At 44.4% G+C, this 13,571-nt stretch overlaps 1 protein-coding gene across 2 annotated transcripts in view; it reads right to left on the bottom strand.

Moving 5' to 3' along the window:
* Positions 1 to 13,571, bottom strand: part of GALNT18 (polypeptide N-acetylgalactosaminyltransferase 18) — a 485,929-nt gene that overhangs the window by 339,607 nt on the left and 132,751 nt on the right. Inside the window, exon 1 of one of the 2 annotated variants that reach the window (XM_068260108.1) lies at positions 11,815 to 11,936. The exons of the other annotated variant lie outside the window; for it this stretch is intronic. Coding sequence (XP_068116209.1) covers positions 11,815 to 11,833 — 19 coding nt within the window. The 5' untranslated portion in view covers positions 11,834 to 11,936. Of the gene's footprint in view, positions 1 to 11,814; positions 11,937 to 13,571 lie in introns of those variants that run through there. 2 annotated transcript variants of the gene reach the window in all.

A 13,571-nucleotide genomic window follows, 5' to 3' on the forward strand; every position in this document is an offset into this window, starting at 1 on the left:
AATGCCAGTTCTGGCATAAGTATTGTGAGTCAAAACCCTGGAACAAGCATATGGATAATCCAGCAAAATCTGAGTCAGCTAAGTCAGAGTACCTGATCTGCACCATTCAGGGTCTATGGCTAAAAGTATTATAGACACAGGGTCAGGAGGTCTTCCAGGCAACTGGAATTGTTTAAAAGGAAATAAATATGGCAGCCTCCATATACCTCTCACCTTGGGTTCCCCCTTAAAAAAAATAAATAAATATGGCAATTAAAAGGGATCAGCGTTTTTGCGTTCCTTTAGGTCCATTATGAAAAACCATTGTAGTTCAGGACACTGTGTACCCTGAATATACTAAAGTCTACACCGCTTTTATTCTCAATGATTCCGGAGTTTCCCTTTTAAGAGGAACTGTAGTAAAAACATAAAGAATTAAAAGATTTTTTACAACATTCATTTATACATTATTTAGTGTTTGCACATTGTAAAATCTTTCCTCACCCTGATTTACATTCTGACATTTATCACATGGCGACATCTTTAGTCCTGTCAGATACAGCTCTGCTGAATGTTTGTTTAGGCCTTGTTCATATCATAAATTGCAATCGCTGACGCTAGCATTTTGTGATTTTTTTGTGGGGGTTTTTTTTTAACTCCTCCAGGCGCTTACCTACACATTGCGATTTTCTATAAAGCGCAGAGCGATTCTGTTTTTTCACTATCAGTCAGGAAGTAAACTCTTTCAGCCTGAAATGAATAAATACAATGTATTAATCATGAAAGCGCTGGGGAAATCGCTGTACAAAGCACTTTTCAAGCGTTTTGCCATTTCCCTATACCTTCCATTGAGCCAAATCGCCCTGAAAATGGTACAGGCAGCTCTTTGGTGAGAAGATCGTAATCGAACCGCTCATATATGAATACTCTCGTAGGGAATCATTACACAAGCGCTGTTCGGGCTATTCTGAAAATCGCAGGCGCTTAAAAAAAGCCAAAACCGCCCTCCATGTGAACAAGCCCTTACTGAGAATTCCGAAGCCAGTGAAAATATACCTCATCTCCCAGAATGCTCTAGGGGTAGAATTCTGCATAGCTAGACTGACTAGGCTAAGCATCACTGGGAGGGCGTGGCTGCATTCAATATACAGCAATATATGAATATAGGAAGGGTTTCTGAAGCTAAAACTAGAATTAATGTAAAAGTTGGAATCCTGAATAATTTACTGCCTTCTACTATATGTCACTACAGTGTCTTTAGTTTTGACATTCTAGAAAATTAACTGGGAATTAAATTTGCAGGGATAATATTTCAAAGCACCTGAAGGTGCCTGGAAACAGGAGATAACAGACAGGAGTGCTACAGCATCAGCTCTCCAGGAGACTTTCAGGTCTTCTTAAGCCTTCCATATTTATGTCCTCGGAGTCGCGTGACCTTCGCCGCCGCGCAGAGGAAGAGGAGCTCCGTGTCCAGGCACCGTGTCGCTTGTCACACGTGTCAACTCGCTGAAGGCTACCGAGCTAGGCCCCACACTGCGCCAGCCAACGTCTGGCCAGGAGGATCAGAGCGCGTCTGCGAGACGTTGTCATCCGTGGCGACGCTCTGTCACTCACAGCGCCGGGAAGCGGCCGGACACAAACGTCTGTCGTGAAATGTTCAAAATATACTGGCCATAATCATACATTAACTACACCAATGGGGAGAGAAGTCCAACTGGTCACAACATACAGATTCCTCCTAAGTGTTGTTAAAGGAAATATACAGTTATTTCACATCTAGTAAAAGACTTATTTTCCTATTTAACCTCCCCGGCATTTAATTTGCCTGCGATTTTTGTACCAAAAGCGGAACAATCTTTTTAAGCATTACTTTAAATTGTAAGCATTTTTGCGGACCACTTGCAAGTTGCAGTTTTGCAAGCTGTCCACAACCATGCTTTCAATACAGTAGTTTGCAGGCTGATGTGATGACGCAGCGTACGCCCGACACCAGGGGGCGCAAGCAGCGTCATCAGAGGTACACGGCAGAGGACATGATTGGTCGAGGGGCAGGAAGCAACAAAGGATGAAGAAGAGGAGATCGCCGCCAAGGATCGCAGAGGAGACGGGAATACAGGGAAGCTGCGAGGTGCCGGCTAAGGATCCCGCATGACAGCGACCCCACAGGTTAGCAACTGTAATTACTGGATGATCCTGACTTACCGATTCTAGCCATTTTTTTAAGGATGAGTTAGGCTCGTGCTTAACCCTAAGAAGGTTAAAAAGGAACTGTAGGGAAAATAATGGAATTATTAAATTGCCTATTTTTATACAATATTAATTTATAATTTAGTCAGTGTTTATTATAAAATCTTTTCACTCCCTAATTTGGATTCTGATATTTATCACACGTGGCAGGTGCACCGCTGCAGAATGTTTGTTTCTGAGAATTAGAATAGTAGAAATAATACATGGGCCCATATGCAATTAACTTTTTCTACTAGGAGATAATTTTTCATCTTCTATGTAGAATAACTTTTCAGCACTTTATAATTTAAAATATACCAAAAAGTAGCTGGAAAAGTACTATCAAAATTATTTTGAGTATTTTCTTCCTTGCTGGCGATATAAAAGGCTTTTTACTGACGAGTTTGAAAATATAACTTAAGGGGCATATACACTGGTCCATTTCAGCCATCGATTGATCCAATCAAATTGATCAATCAAAAATAGATGGCCGATCGATCAGCCAATCGATCAATTTGCGGCCGATTTCGATCAATTTGATCTATCTGACAAGATGGAAAATCTAGGTGATTTCAGCCATCGATCGATCCAATCAACTTGATCAATCAGAAATCCATGGGCAATCGATCAGCCAATCGATCGATTTGATCTGACAAGATGGAAAATCTAGGTTGATCTGCTGCCGGCAGCAGATCGATGGCCCATAGAGTTGCACTGGATCTAAAGGGGCCCATACATTGGTCGATTTCAGCCATCGATCGATTGATTCTATAGATTCCATCGATCGATCGGAAATCAATTCTATCAAATTCTCCGTTAGATCAAATCGATCGAAATTGTCCGCAAATCGATCTGACAGGATGGAAAATCTAGGTCGATCTGCTGCTGGCAGCAGATCGATGGTCCATAGAGTTGCAATGGATCTAATGGTGCAATAATGCATTTAGATAGATTTCCAATAGATTTCATTCTGAAATGTATTGGAAATCTGTTCCTAGTGTGTGGCACACATCAGATAGATTCCTGTCAGATTCGACCTGTCAGATTCGACTTGACAGAAATCTATCTGATGGTCAACTCTGCTGCAAATCTATAAGTGTATGGCCACCTTTAGGAGAAAACATTAACTGCATATGGACACTGGTCTCCCAGAATGCTCTCAAAGAAGAATTCTGCATAGCTAAACAGCCTAGGCTCTGACATCACAGGGGTTACATACAAATATACAACAAACAACTGGTATTGCTTAAAAGGAAATCAGGTAGCCTCCATATTCTTCTCACTACAGTTGTCCTGTAATGCATAGGTAAAGTGGAGAAACATAGCATTAATGGCCTGTCTATGCTATGTGAATGGACAGGACGAAACACAGAACTGCCTGGGCCAAGTGATGAATCCTTTGTCGCCTCATATAAATGTATTGAGCAGCAAGGCAGCATCACAAGGTTGATTCCCGAGAATCAATCAGGAATTGGCCTGCTGTGTATGGGGAGCTGACAGATCTCTCTCTAATCGGATTTGATCAGAGAGAGATCTGTCTCTTATTCGATCTGCCCATCATCGCCTGATGCATGGGGGCTCCTTCAGGCCTCGAGATTTATATAGTAAGAACTCCGCAACACAAGCCAAAGTTACTCCACACACACAAAAAAAATGGTCTGACTATCAATGAGGCAAACGTCATAACTGAATACCACAGAGATAAAGTGGCTGCTTACAATAATGTTTGTAATAAAATTCGTAGGCCCCAGATTTTACTGCGCTCATAATGGCGACAAAAACTAGACGAAATGCAAAAATCCTCCCATCTCTCAGCAGTGCATACTGCATTATGTTGCCTTAAAGGGGGGATAACCAGAGACATTCTGTCACCCCTTCAAGCTGCTCTGATAAAATCCAGGCAGTAAAGCTTTGTACACACGTACGAGAAATATCTCCCAGCAAGGATCAGGTCTGGATACCTCGGGCAACATTTTGGGGTGGAGTCTGTACAGATGTGTTGGTAGCCTACAGGCTAGCAGCACGTTCTATTCCTATGCCGGGTGTTATTTAGACATTACTGAAGCCAAATAGATCAGCAGAGCAGACAGGCAACTGGTATTGTTTAAAAGGAAATAAATATGGCAGCCTACATATTGATCTCACTTCAGTTGTCCTCTAAATGGTAAAAAAAAAAAATCTAAATAAATATTTTTAAATGGTATAAAACTCAGCATTTCTTTACTCTAAAATATTATTTACAGCATAATATCTACTACCACAAAAAAATGTAGCAGAACAGCATTCAAACAGTTAAACACAGCACTTTGTTCTTCAGTGGAAAGCTCCTTGCATCAGTCGGCAGCTTCTGGCTGCATCTGAAGAGGTGAAAACATTATCTTTTGTTTATATTCCTTTGTCTGCTACATTTAGTAAACAGTAGCAAAGTGAAGAAACTGAGCTCTCTCTGCTTCTAGTATGTGTGCAACTGAGAAGTGATCACTAGATAGATTTCAATATATAAATACAGCAGCTATGCAACAAAATGCAATGACCGCTTTCAGAGCAGATAAACTGTAACTTGGGAATTAGTAATTTGTAGACAGACAATATTACTTGTGCACAAAAGCAAATATGATAACTGTATGGATAATAAAAAGTAGGAAACACTTTCATTTTAGGTTTCATCCCATTGTAAAGATGAAGATTCAATCAGTTCACAGACATTGATATTAGCACAGCTTTGAAGGTAAAGATGTGCATTCTATTCATGGCCGGGCCGAGGCATAGGCTGGAGAGGCTCCAGCCTCAGGGCGCAGTGTAGGAGGGGGCGCAGAATTCATTCAGCTGTCATTCCTAATTGTGTTTGAAGCAGAAAGAAATAATAAAAGTGGATACATGGCAGTGACTGCAAGCCAGATAACTAGATTTTAAGGTGTTGGGGAGGTTGGGGGCCCTGTGGCACTCTTAGTCTAATAGCAATCAGTGTGTGACAGCTGGGGTGGGAGGGATGGAGGGGCGCAGTTTGGTGTCTCAGCCTTGGGTGCTGGAGGACCTCGTCCTGGCTCTGATTCTATTGGCTGCTCTAGTTAACCACCACCTTATCCCTCCATCCTCCCCTTCCTAGTATAAACACTTGTAATGAGCTTAATGCACACACTGCTGCTCCGACAGGTTGCTATGGAAATGTCTTCGCCTGGATCTCGGGTCTGGCAAAGGGCAAACGCTATTAAATAATTATAACCTGGATGTTTCTCAGTAACAATAGCCACAGGCCAGTCAGTGCGGTGATCTGTGCCAGACGCAGCACCGGATACAATATATACCAGGCCAATATATCCTGAGGAGGCAACAGTGCGTCTCATTAAGGTACATGAGGTTCCCAACCGATGGTGGCAACAAAAGGCTGCGCTTACCCAACATTGCCTGCATCCAGCATGCTGGGACTTGTAGTTCCTCGCCATGGCAGATGGATCACTCGAAGTGAAGGTATCCAAACACTACAGATGGTCAATGAGATGAGATGCCAATGCAGCCCCTAGTGGCCATGATGCAGATCCCAGTCACTGTTAGCAGTCAGGGCCCGTTCACACTAAGGGCGTTTTTGCCCTTTTTTCAAGCGCAGGCGATTTTCAAAATCGCCCTAAAAACACTTGTGCAATGACTCCCTATGAGAGAGTTCACATCTGAGTGGTTCGTTTCCGATTTGCCCAGCAAAGCGCTGCCTGTACCATTTTTGAGGCGATTTTGCCTCAATGGAAGATATAGGAAAAACGCAAACGCTCACAAAATGGCTTTGTGCAGCGATTGCGTTTTGAAGAATAAATACATCGTATTTATACTTTTCCAGGTCAATGATTTCATTTCCTGACTTACGTCAGGGAGTAAATTTAAAAACCGCACTGGAAAAGCACTTAGAAAGCACTTTTACCAAAAACGCAGCGTGCAGTGCAGCGCCGGGAGGGGACCGCTGCACAAAACGCTTGTGTTTGCGATTTTAGATATGAACGACGCCTCACAGTGTGGCCCTCTGGTATATCAACAACAAACCATTTATAAAGTTTAAACATATCCAAGGTTGGAGCTGTCGCTTGGCAAGGCATTCCACAGGGTAGGGGGCAGCATGACAGAAAGCTCTGGCTCCAAAGGTTTTTAGTTGAGCTCTGCGGGTGCTCAAGTAATGCGAATTGCTAGGACGTGTACTTAAAAAATATGCTTCCGCCCATGCACACCGCAACGCGAACGTGAAAGAGTTTTCGGCCACAGGAAGTGAACACTAGAGAGTCTCACTTAAAGAGACACTGAAGCGAAAAAAAATATGATGTAATGAATTGGTTGTGTACTATGAATAATTACTAGAAGATTAGCAGCAAAGAAAATATTCTCATACTTTTATTTTCAGGTATATAGTGTTTTTTCTAACATTGCATCATTCTATAATATGTGCAGATTACACAACACTCAGCATTCAAAATGAGTCTTTCAGAGCAGTCTGTGAACTAATGACCTCTCCTCTGGCAGAGAAAAAGTAAATAGTTCAGGAATAGTTGAGATAATAAAAGTTAGAAAACAGCCCTCTCCAGGACTTTCAAAGTCGTAGAGCGTAATGGCTTTTTTTGCATAGAGATAACAACTGGAGTTTCTTATCTCTTCCTGTACTGGAAACAATTACACTGATGTATCTGATCTTAATGTTTTATTTCTTAGCTGTACTACACATACAAATCATAATATCATCATTTTTTTTTCGCTTCAGTGTCTCGTTAAAGATTGGTTTGCTGCCACAAAATACATTACCGTGCATCAACGCGGGTTTATACGAGGTTTCTTTTAAGCAGTGCAAGGCGATCATCCAATTGTGCCGCAACTAAAACGCAGGCTGCTAATGCGGAACTGGCCTAAGGAGTCGGGTTGGAGCAATTTTGGGTACCTGGAGTCGGTAAACTGAGGAGTCTGATGATTTTTGTACCGACTTCACAGCTCTGCGGACGTCTTCAATTCACTAAGATCTGTTCAGTAATAAGTAGAAGTCTAACCAGCTGTGGAGTAGATTTCCGGAGCAAGCCGAGTTCTGCTACGTTGAAGTTCTCCCACCTCCAGCCAGTGGTGGTGATATTTTTGGTAGACATGGTCTGCCTAGAACAGGCATGGGCAAACTCGGCCCTCCAGCTGTTACGGAACTACAAGTCCCACAATGCATTTGCCTTTATGAGTCATGACTGTGGCTGTCAGAGTCCTGCAATGCATTGTGGGACTTGTAGTTCCTTAAAAGCTGGAGGGCCAAGTTTGCCCATGCCTGGCCTAGAACATGAGCCATTCCCTTAGCACGTTGCGGCTTCTGTCCTGTTACAGCGTACAAGAGTAAAAGGCCTCCCCGCCATCCCTTGCTGCACACATGCTACAAGAGGGCCCTCTCTCTAGATCAGTCTGTAGATGAACAGATCTAAAGGATTACAGGGGAAACCTCTGTGAATGTGCCCTGCTCCTGCATCTCGTGTTTTGTTTTTTCTGATGTCCCGCCCGGCAGTACACTGGAACCAATGGAGTGAGTAGTAGGACAGGGGGAGAGGGCTCATTCAATTGCCTGTCTCCTTTGCCTTCACATTTCGCCGCATGGCTGATTGCTAGTTACCGACAGCTCCTGGCTAGAGGTAGAACAACGTACAACTAAATTGTTTTACCAAATGCTCTCATCTTTGTGAACTGCAGTTTCTGGATGTATTTACTGCACAAGCTGGCAATTTACCTTACTAGATGGTAATTTTACTTTCCATGAGTTAACAGCCTTTATGAATTGACATTTGAAAAGCTGTTTTCTGCATTAATAAATGTAATAATGCTTAGCGAATTAAATGATACCCGAGGTGACGTGTGACATGATGAGATAGACATGGGTAAGTACAGTGCCTAGCACACAAATAACTATGCTGGGTTCCTTTTCTTTCTTTCTCTGCCTGAAAGAGTTAAACATCAGGTATGTAAGTGGCAGTTCTTGTCTGAGTCAGGACTGGGTCAGACTACAGTGTGACCCTCACTGATTAGAAATTACAACTATGAAACACTTTCCTAGCAGAAAATGGCTTCTGAGAGCAGGAAAGAGATGAAAATGGTCAATAATGCATAGATTTTAGCTCTGGCATACATCAATGAATGTGTCACTGAGCAAAAACAATAAAACAGTAAAAACTTAAAAAGTAGATTTAAATATAAAACAAAACTGTGGAATATCTTAAAAAGTCATTTTTAAAAGAAGGAGGGGAGTTACAATTGTTTATTTCATTAGTTGTTTTTTTTTTCATCTCGGGTGTCCTTTAAAGCCAAAGAGATACAAGTTTAACAGGAGAGGAGTTTTACGAAGGGACGGACTCTCCGGTGAACCTGTCAGGAGGGACGGGTAAGACGGTAAACGAAAACTCCTCGCCAGCTTTCATTTCCGAGGCAACAAAATTAGTGGCACATGTGTCACGCCAACCTTTAAACCGCTCACCAGTCGGAAATGTCACGCCGTGACCCCCTTTCCCATCCCGCTGGCCTGTGACAATTGAGTAAGGACGTCGCCAAACACCTGACTGCAGAGGACTTTTGGAAGGGGAAGGGGGGTGGACATATCCGAATATCCTTTAATGAGCGTGACATTCAGGAGGAAGAGATAAAAAAGTTGGTCGTTATAGAAACACGAGGATGTGACCATGATGGATGACACCTGCGCTAGCGGGAGATGAAAGGAAAGATCTCGCAGAACTTTAGCGGTAACGGTTGGCGGCGGCAGGGCGCACCCGCGTACGGAGCTGCAGGTCGCTCTCATTAAAATCAAGCTTTGCTTTTATCAATTTCTTTGCCCTCTCTATTTCCTACACTTCCTTCCAGTTCTCACTTCTCAGTAAAACCTCAGGATGCTAATTGTGCTACTCTCATCTGATTTTTACCATCTAGTTAGGCAGCGCGGGCGAGAAACTCAGAAGTTACCCAACACAAACAAAGCTGTTTATACCAAAGTGTAGAGTATTTGATTTGATTTATTTTATTATAGTTTGTTTTTTTTTTTTTGTTTTTTTTTTAGAGGTTTTGCCGGATTTTAAAGTATCGATTTCATTACTGAGATACAGACAACCACCTCCTGCGTAACGTTATTGCAGTTGGTTTGAGCACTGATAGCTTTTAACCTCTTGAGGACCGCGGTCTTAAACCCCCCTAGTGACCAGGCCATTTTTTACAGATTAGGCCACTGCAGCTTTAACCTGCCTGGCGTTCTGATTCCCGCGGCCGCTTTTTTTTTTTTTTTTTTTGCAAATATTTTTTTAAATTATCATGTAGCTGGCCTAGCGCTAGCTACATGATTCCCCCCTCCCTGCGGCGTCCCTCCCACCCCTCCGATGCCCGATGGCGCAATCGGCCGGCCGGAAATCCCGTTCTGAACGGGATTTCCAGGCGGGCTTCCCCCGTCGCCATGACGACGCACGTCGTGACGTCATAGACGTCGGCGACGTCACAGGGAGACCCGATCCACCCCTCAGCGCTGCCTGGCACTGATTGGCCAGGCAGCGCACGGGGTCTCGCCTGGGGGGGCCTTGCATCGCGGCGGGTAGCGGCGGATTGGAGGCGATCGGGTGAGGCACGCAGCAAGCAAAGTGCTTGCTTCGTGTTTAAAAAAAAAATTATTCAAATCGGCCCAGTGGAGCCTGAGCGGTGACCTCCGGCGTCTCTGGACGAGCCTAGCTCGCCCAGAACGCTAGGGAGGTTAAGGCCTCACTGCAGGGCTGTACAACAAGTGACCCACCCCCTTTTCTGCCCATCAACAGAGCTCTCAGTTGGTGAGCTTTGATCGCTCCTGGAGTGTTAGGTATATTTATTAAAAAACTAAACAAATAAATATTTATTAAAAAAAACACATTTTTTTAAATATTTTTTAATACCCTCCCTACGCCAGCCAATCAATGCGATCGGCTGTCATAGGCTTCAGCCTATGACAGCAGATCGCTGTCTTGCCACCCAGGGGGACAGCCGTGTGACACGGCTGTCCCCAGTACAGCACTGCCTTAGATCGCAGCACTGTACATAGTAAATAGACAGCGGTTTTGCGGTCTAACAGTCTCCTAGCGGAGCTCCGTCATTCAAGCGGGGATGCGCACACATCGGCGCGCAATCCCCTGCAATCTCCGCCCCTAGCACTTCACGCCAATCGGTGTGGAGCGGTCGTTTAGCGGTTAAAATGAACCTGAGGTGAGAGCGATATGGAGGCTGCCATATTTGTTTCCTTTTAAACAATGCCAGTTGCCTGGCAGCAACAGTGTCTGAAGTACACCAGAAATAGGCATGCAGTTAATCCTGTCAGATTTGACAATGTCAGAAACACCTGATCCGCTGCATGCTTGTTCAGGGTCCATGGCTACTAGATTAGAGGCAGAGGATCAGCAGGACAGCCAGGCAACTGGTATTACTGAAACGGAAATAAATATGACCGGCAGCATATCCCTCGTCACACACGCCTGGTGCCACAGGTCACGTGGTCCAGGCTATCGCAATGACGGTGGACACGGCAGTGACCAGGAATTCCGTCGGCAGACGTTAGATTTTAGGAGGAATGGGAACCAGGGGGAAACTAACACTTCATGGAGACACCAACTGAGTGTCTGTTGGACGCCGCAGACCCAACTGAGCATTTGCGACCGAGATTTTCCAGCATGTCTGATCAATCCATCTCGGCAATTACGGCCTGAAATCAATCGAGACATTGATCAGGCGGACATGTTGCACCACTGATTTGCCTCCTATTTCGATAAATTCATTGAAGGTCGATTGGCATGCAAAATCAGCTAAAGTATGGCCACTTCAAAGAAAAGAAAAAGGGATACTTACCTCAAGAGGAAGAAGCCTCTGGATCCTAACGAGGCTTCCCTCGTACAATTGCCAGAACCCCTGTAGAGCGGCGATGTAAATATTTACCTACCGTGACCCTGCGCAGGCTCATTAGCGGCTCTCTGTTGGGGTAAGGCTGAAATAGCCGAACCCCATCAGATCCGCTCTACTGCGCAGGTACGAGTCCTTTCCGCCTGCGCAGTAGAGCAGATACAATTGGGCTCAGCTATTTCCGCCTTGGGCCGAACAAAGAGCCGCTAGTGCGCCTGCCCAGGATCGCAAAGAGGCAAAAATATCATCCTTTGTCGAGCTCGTCGGGCGGGGGGGGGTTTCGGGGGAGTCAGCGCTTGATTCCTCCAAGCTTCAGAGATCGGGGAAGCCTCATTGGGACCCAGAGGCTTCCCCCTCCTGAGGTAAGTATCCCCCTAGAGGGTTTTTTTTTGTTACAGGTTCTCTTTAAAGGAAAATATTTCTATATATATTTCTATGACCGGGGGTCGGTTTCAAGCCTTACAGGAGAGGAATAAAATGCACTTCAGACCACAATCTAAACCATCCAATCAAACAAGCATCTCGGCACTTAGCTGAAATGCCTCTGAAAATCATCTCAATTGTTTGTCATCACAGCAGCCAGCATTCTGAAACCGCAGTACGGACAGGCGCAATTGTCCATTGCGCTGATGTAACCGCCATCTCTCTGCCAAGTCCGCTGCCGATAACAAAAAAACCTCGCACCCCTTCATTAAATATGAATATATTTATAATGAATCTCACCTTTTGGCCGGGACTGCATAGCCTTCGTTCTGCTGCGTCAGTATGACCATCGGCCTCCTGCTGCTACACATCTACGCAACGCTTAAGCGCTTATCATTCCTGCAGCATAAAGGCACGGAGGGCTTCCGGTGCAATCACTAGCTAAGAGAAAATAAATGGTTTAACAGCTTAACCTCCATACTCCGTCCTCCACCGCCTCCTTCAACCTTCTGCTTACCAGCTGAGGACTTTGCCACATACTTCACTAAATTGACAACATATGAAGCAACTTCATCAGACAGTCAATGGGAATCGTAATAAAAGAAAAAAGCCAGATACTTACCTAAGGAGACGGAAGGCTCTGGATCCTATAGAGCCTTCCCTCTCCTCTCCTGGTGCCCTTGTTGCAGCGGCAGGTCCTCTGTTTGAATTCCTCGCTGTGGAGGACTTCGGAAATCATCAGGAGCCAAGTCCTCCTGAAAAGAAGTGGCTCCATACTGGGCTTGCGCATGCGCAGTATGGAGCGGCCCATCTTGGGGAACACTCAGGCTCCCAAAGACTTCCGAAGCCTTCCTTTGGTGGCAGAGATATCAGTATTTCACCAAATTGGTCAAATACTGCTACGGGGAATCCTGTACTGTAACAGGGACTGGGAAAGGAGAGGAAAAGCTCTAAAGGACCCAGAGCCTTCCCTCTCCTTAGGTAAGTATCTGGCTTTTTTATTATTATTATGGTTCCCAATGACTTTAACCAATCCACCATTTAGGGGTTTTATCCACCTTTCAGCACGCCTCCCATTCATTTGCCAATAACTTTATCACTACTTATCAGACCAAAAACATATCTTTTTTTTCCCCCACCAATTATGCTTTCTTTGGGTGGTACTTTCTGCTAAAAATTATTTTATTCTAAATGTATTTTAAAAGGAATAAAAAGAAAAAAAATGAAAAAAACATATTTCTCAATTTTCATGCCATTAGTTTTGAAATAAAACGTGCTACTGTGGATAAAACAAATGCAATGAGAGTCAATGGTCCCGCACGTTATATACAAATTTTCGCATGTGAAAAACACACAATCGCTTTATAAAATTTCTCATCTAATATGATAACAATTCCTGTGTAGTCATGGTGATGTCATGTTGCTATAGAGGTTACAATTGGATGCAAAATGTTTTACAATTTTGCATTAAATACCAGAGCTGAACCATACAGTAAAAACAGGGGGGGGGGGGGGGGCGGCATGTGTTTGAAGTAGTCCCCATGCCCACAGCTCCCCCTGTTCTCCTCAGTCAGCCTTTTACCTGCAAATGCTCCCCGAAGCCACTCCCTAGTTGGCCGGATCGGGCATTAGAGTGCAGGCGCTGGTCCGGCTGCACACATCCTTCATCGTGCGCCTGCAGCCAGGAGTGCTCTGCGCATGACGTCATAGCTGTGTATGACGTCACGTCTACCGTACTCCAACGGCATGCAAGACAGTGGAGATGGGCCCAGAGTCTGGTAGCTAAGGCCTGGGCTTTTGGCTATATATATATATATATATATATATATATATATATATATATATATATATATATATAATCTCACACACCACCCGCCGTGGTGACAGCTTGAGGTCGGTAGAGTTAGGAAGGCCGGATTTCCATCTCGACTGGAGAGCGTCAGCCCCACATCCCGGATCACACCGAGGGAATGCCATGCAGAGAGGAGGCAGAACAAGACACCAGGGGATGGGCGGGCGCACTCATTACTGGTACTGAAGGACGGGATAATTTTACA

The sequence above is a fragment of the Hyperolius riggenbachi genome, chromosome 11, assembly GCF_040937935.1.
Source record: "Hyperolius riggenbachi isolate aHypRig1 chromosome 11, aHypRig1.pri, whole genome shotgun sequence".
Lineage (NCBI taxonomy): Eukaryota > Metazoa > Chordata > Amphibia > Anura > Hyperoliidae > Hyperolius > Hyperolius riggenbachi.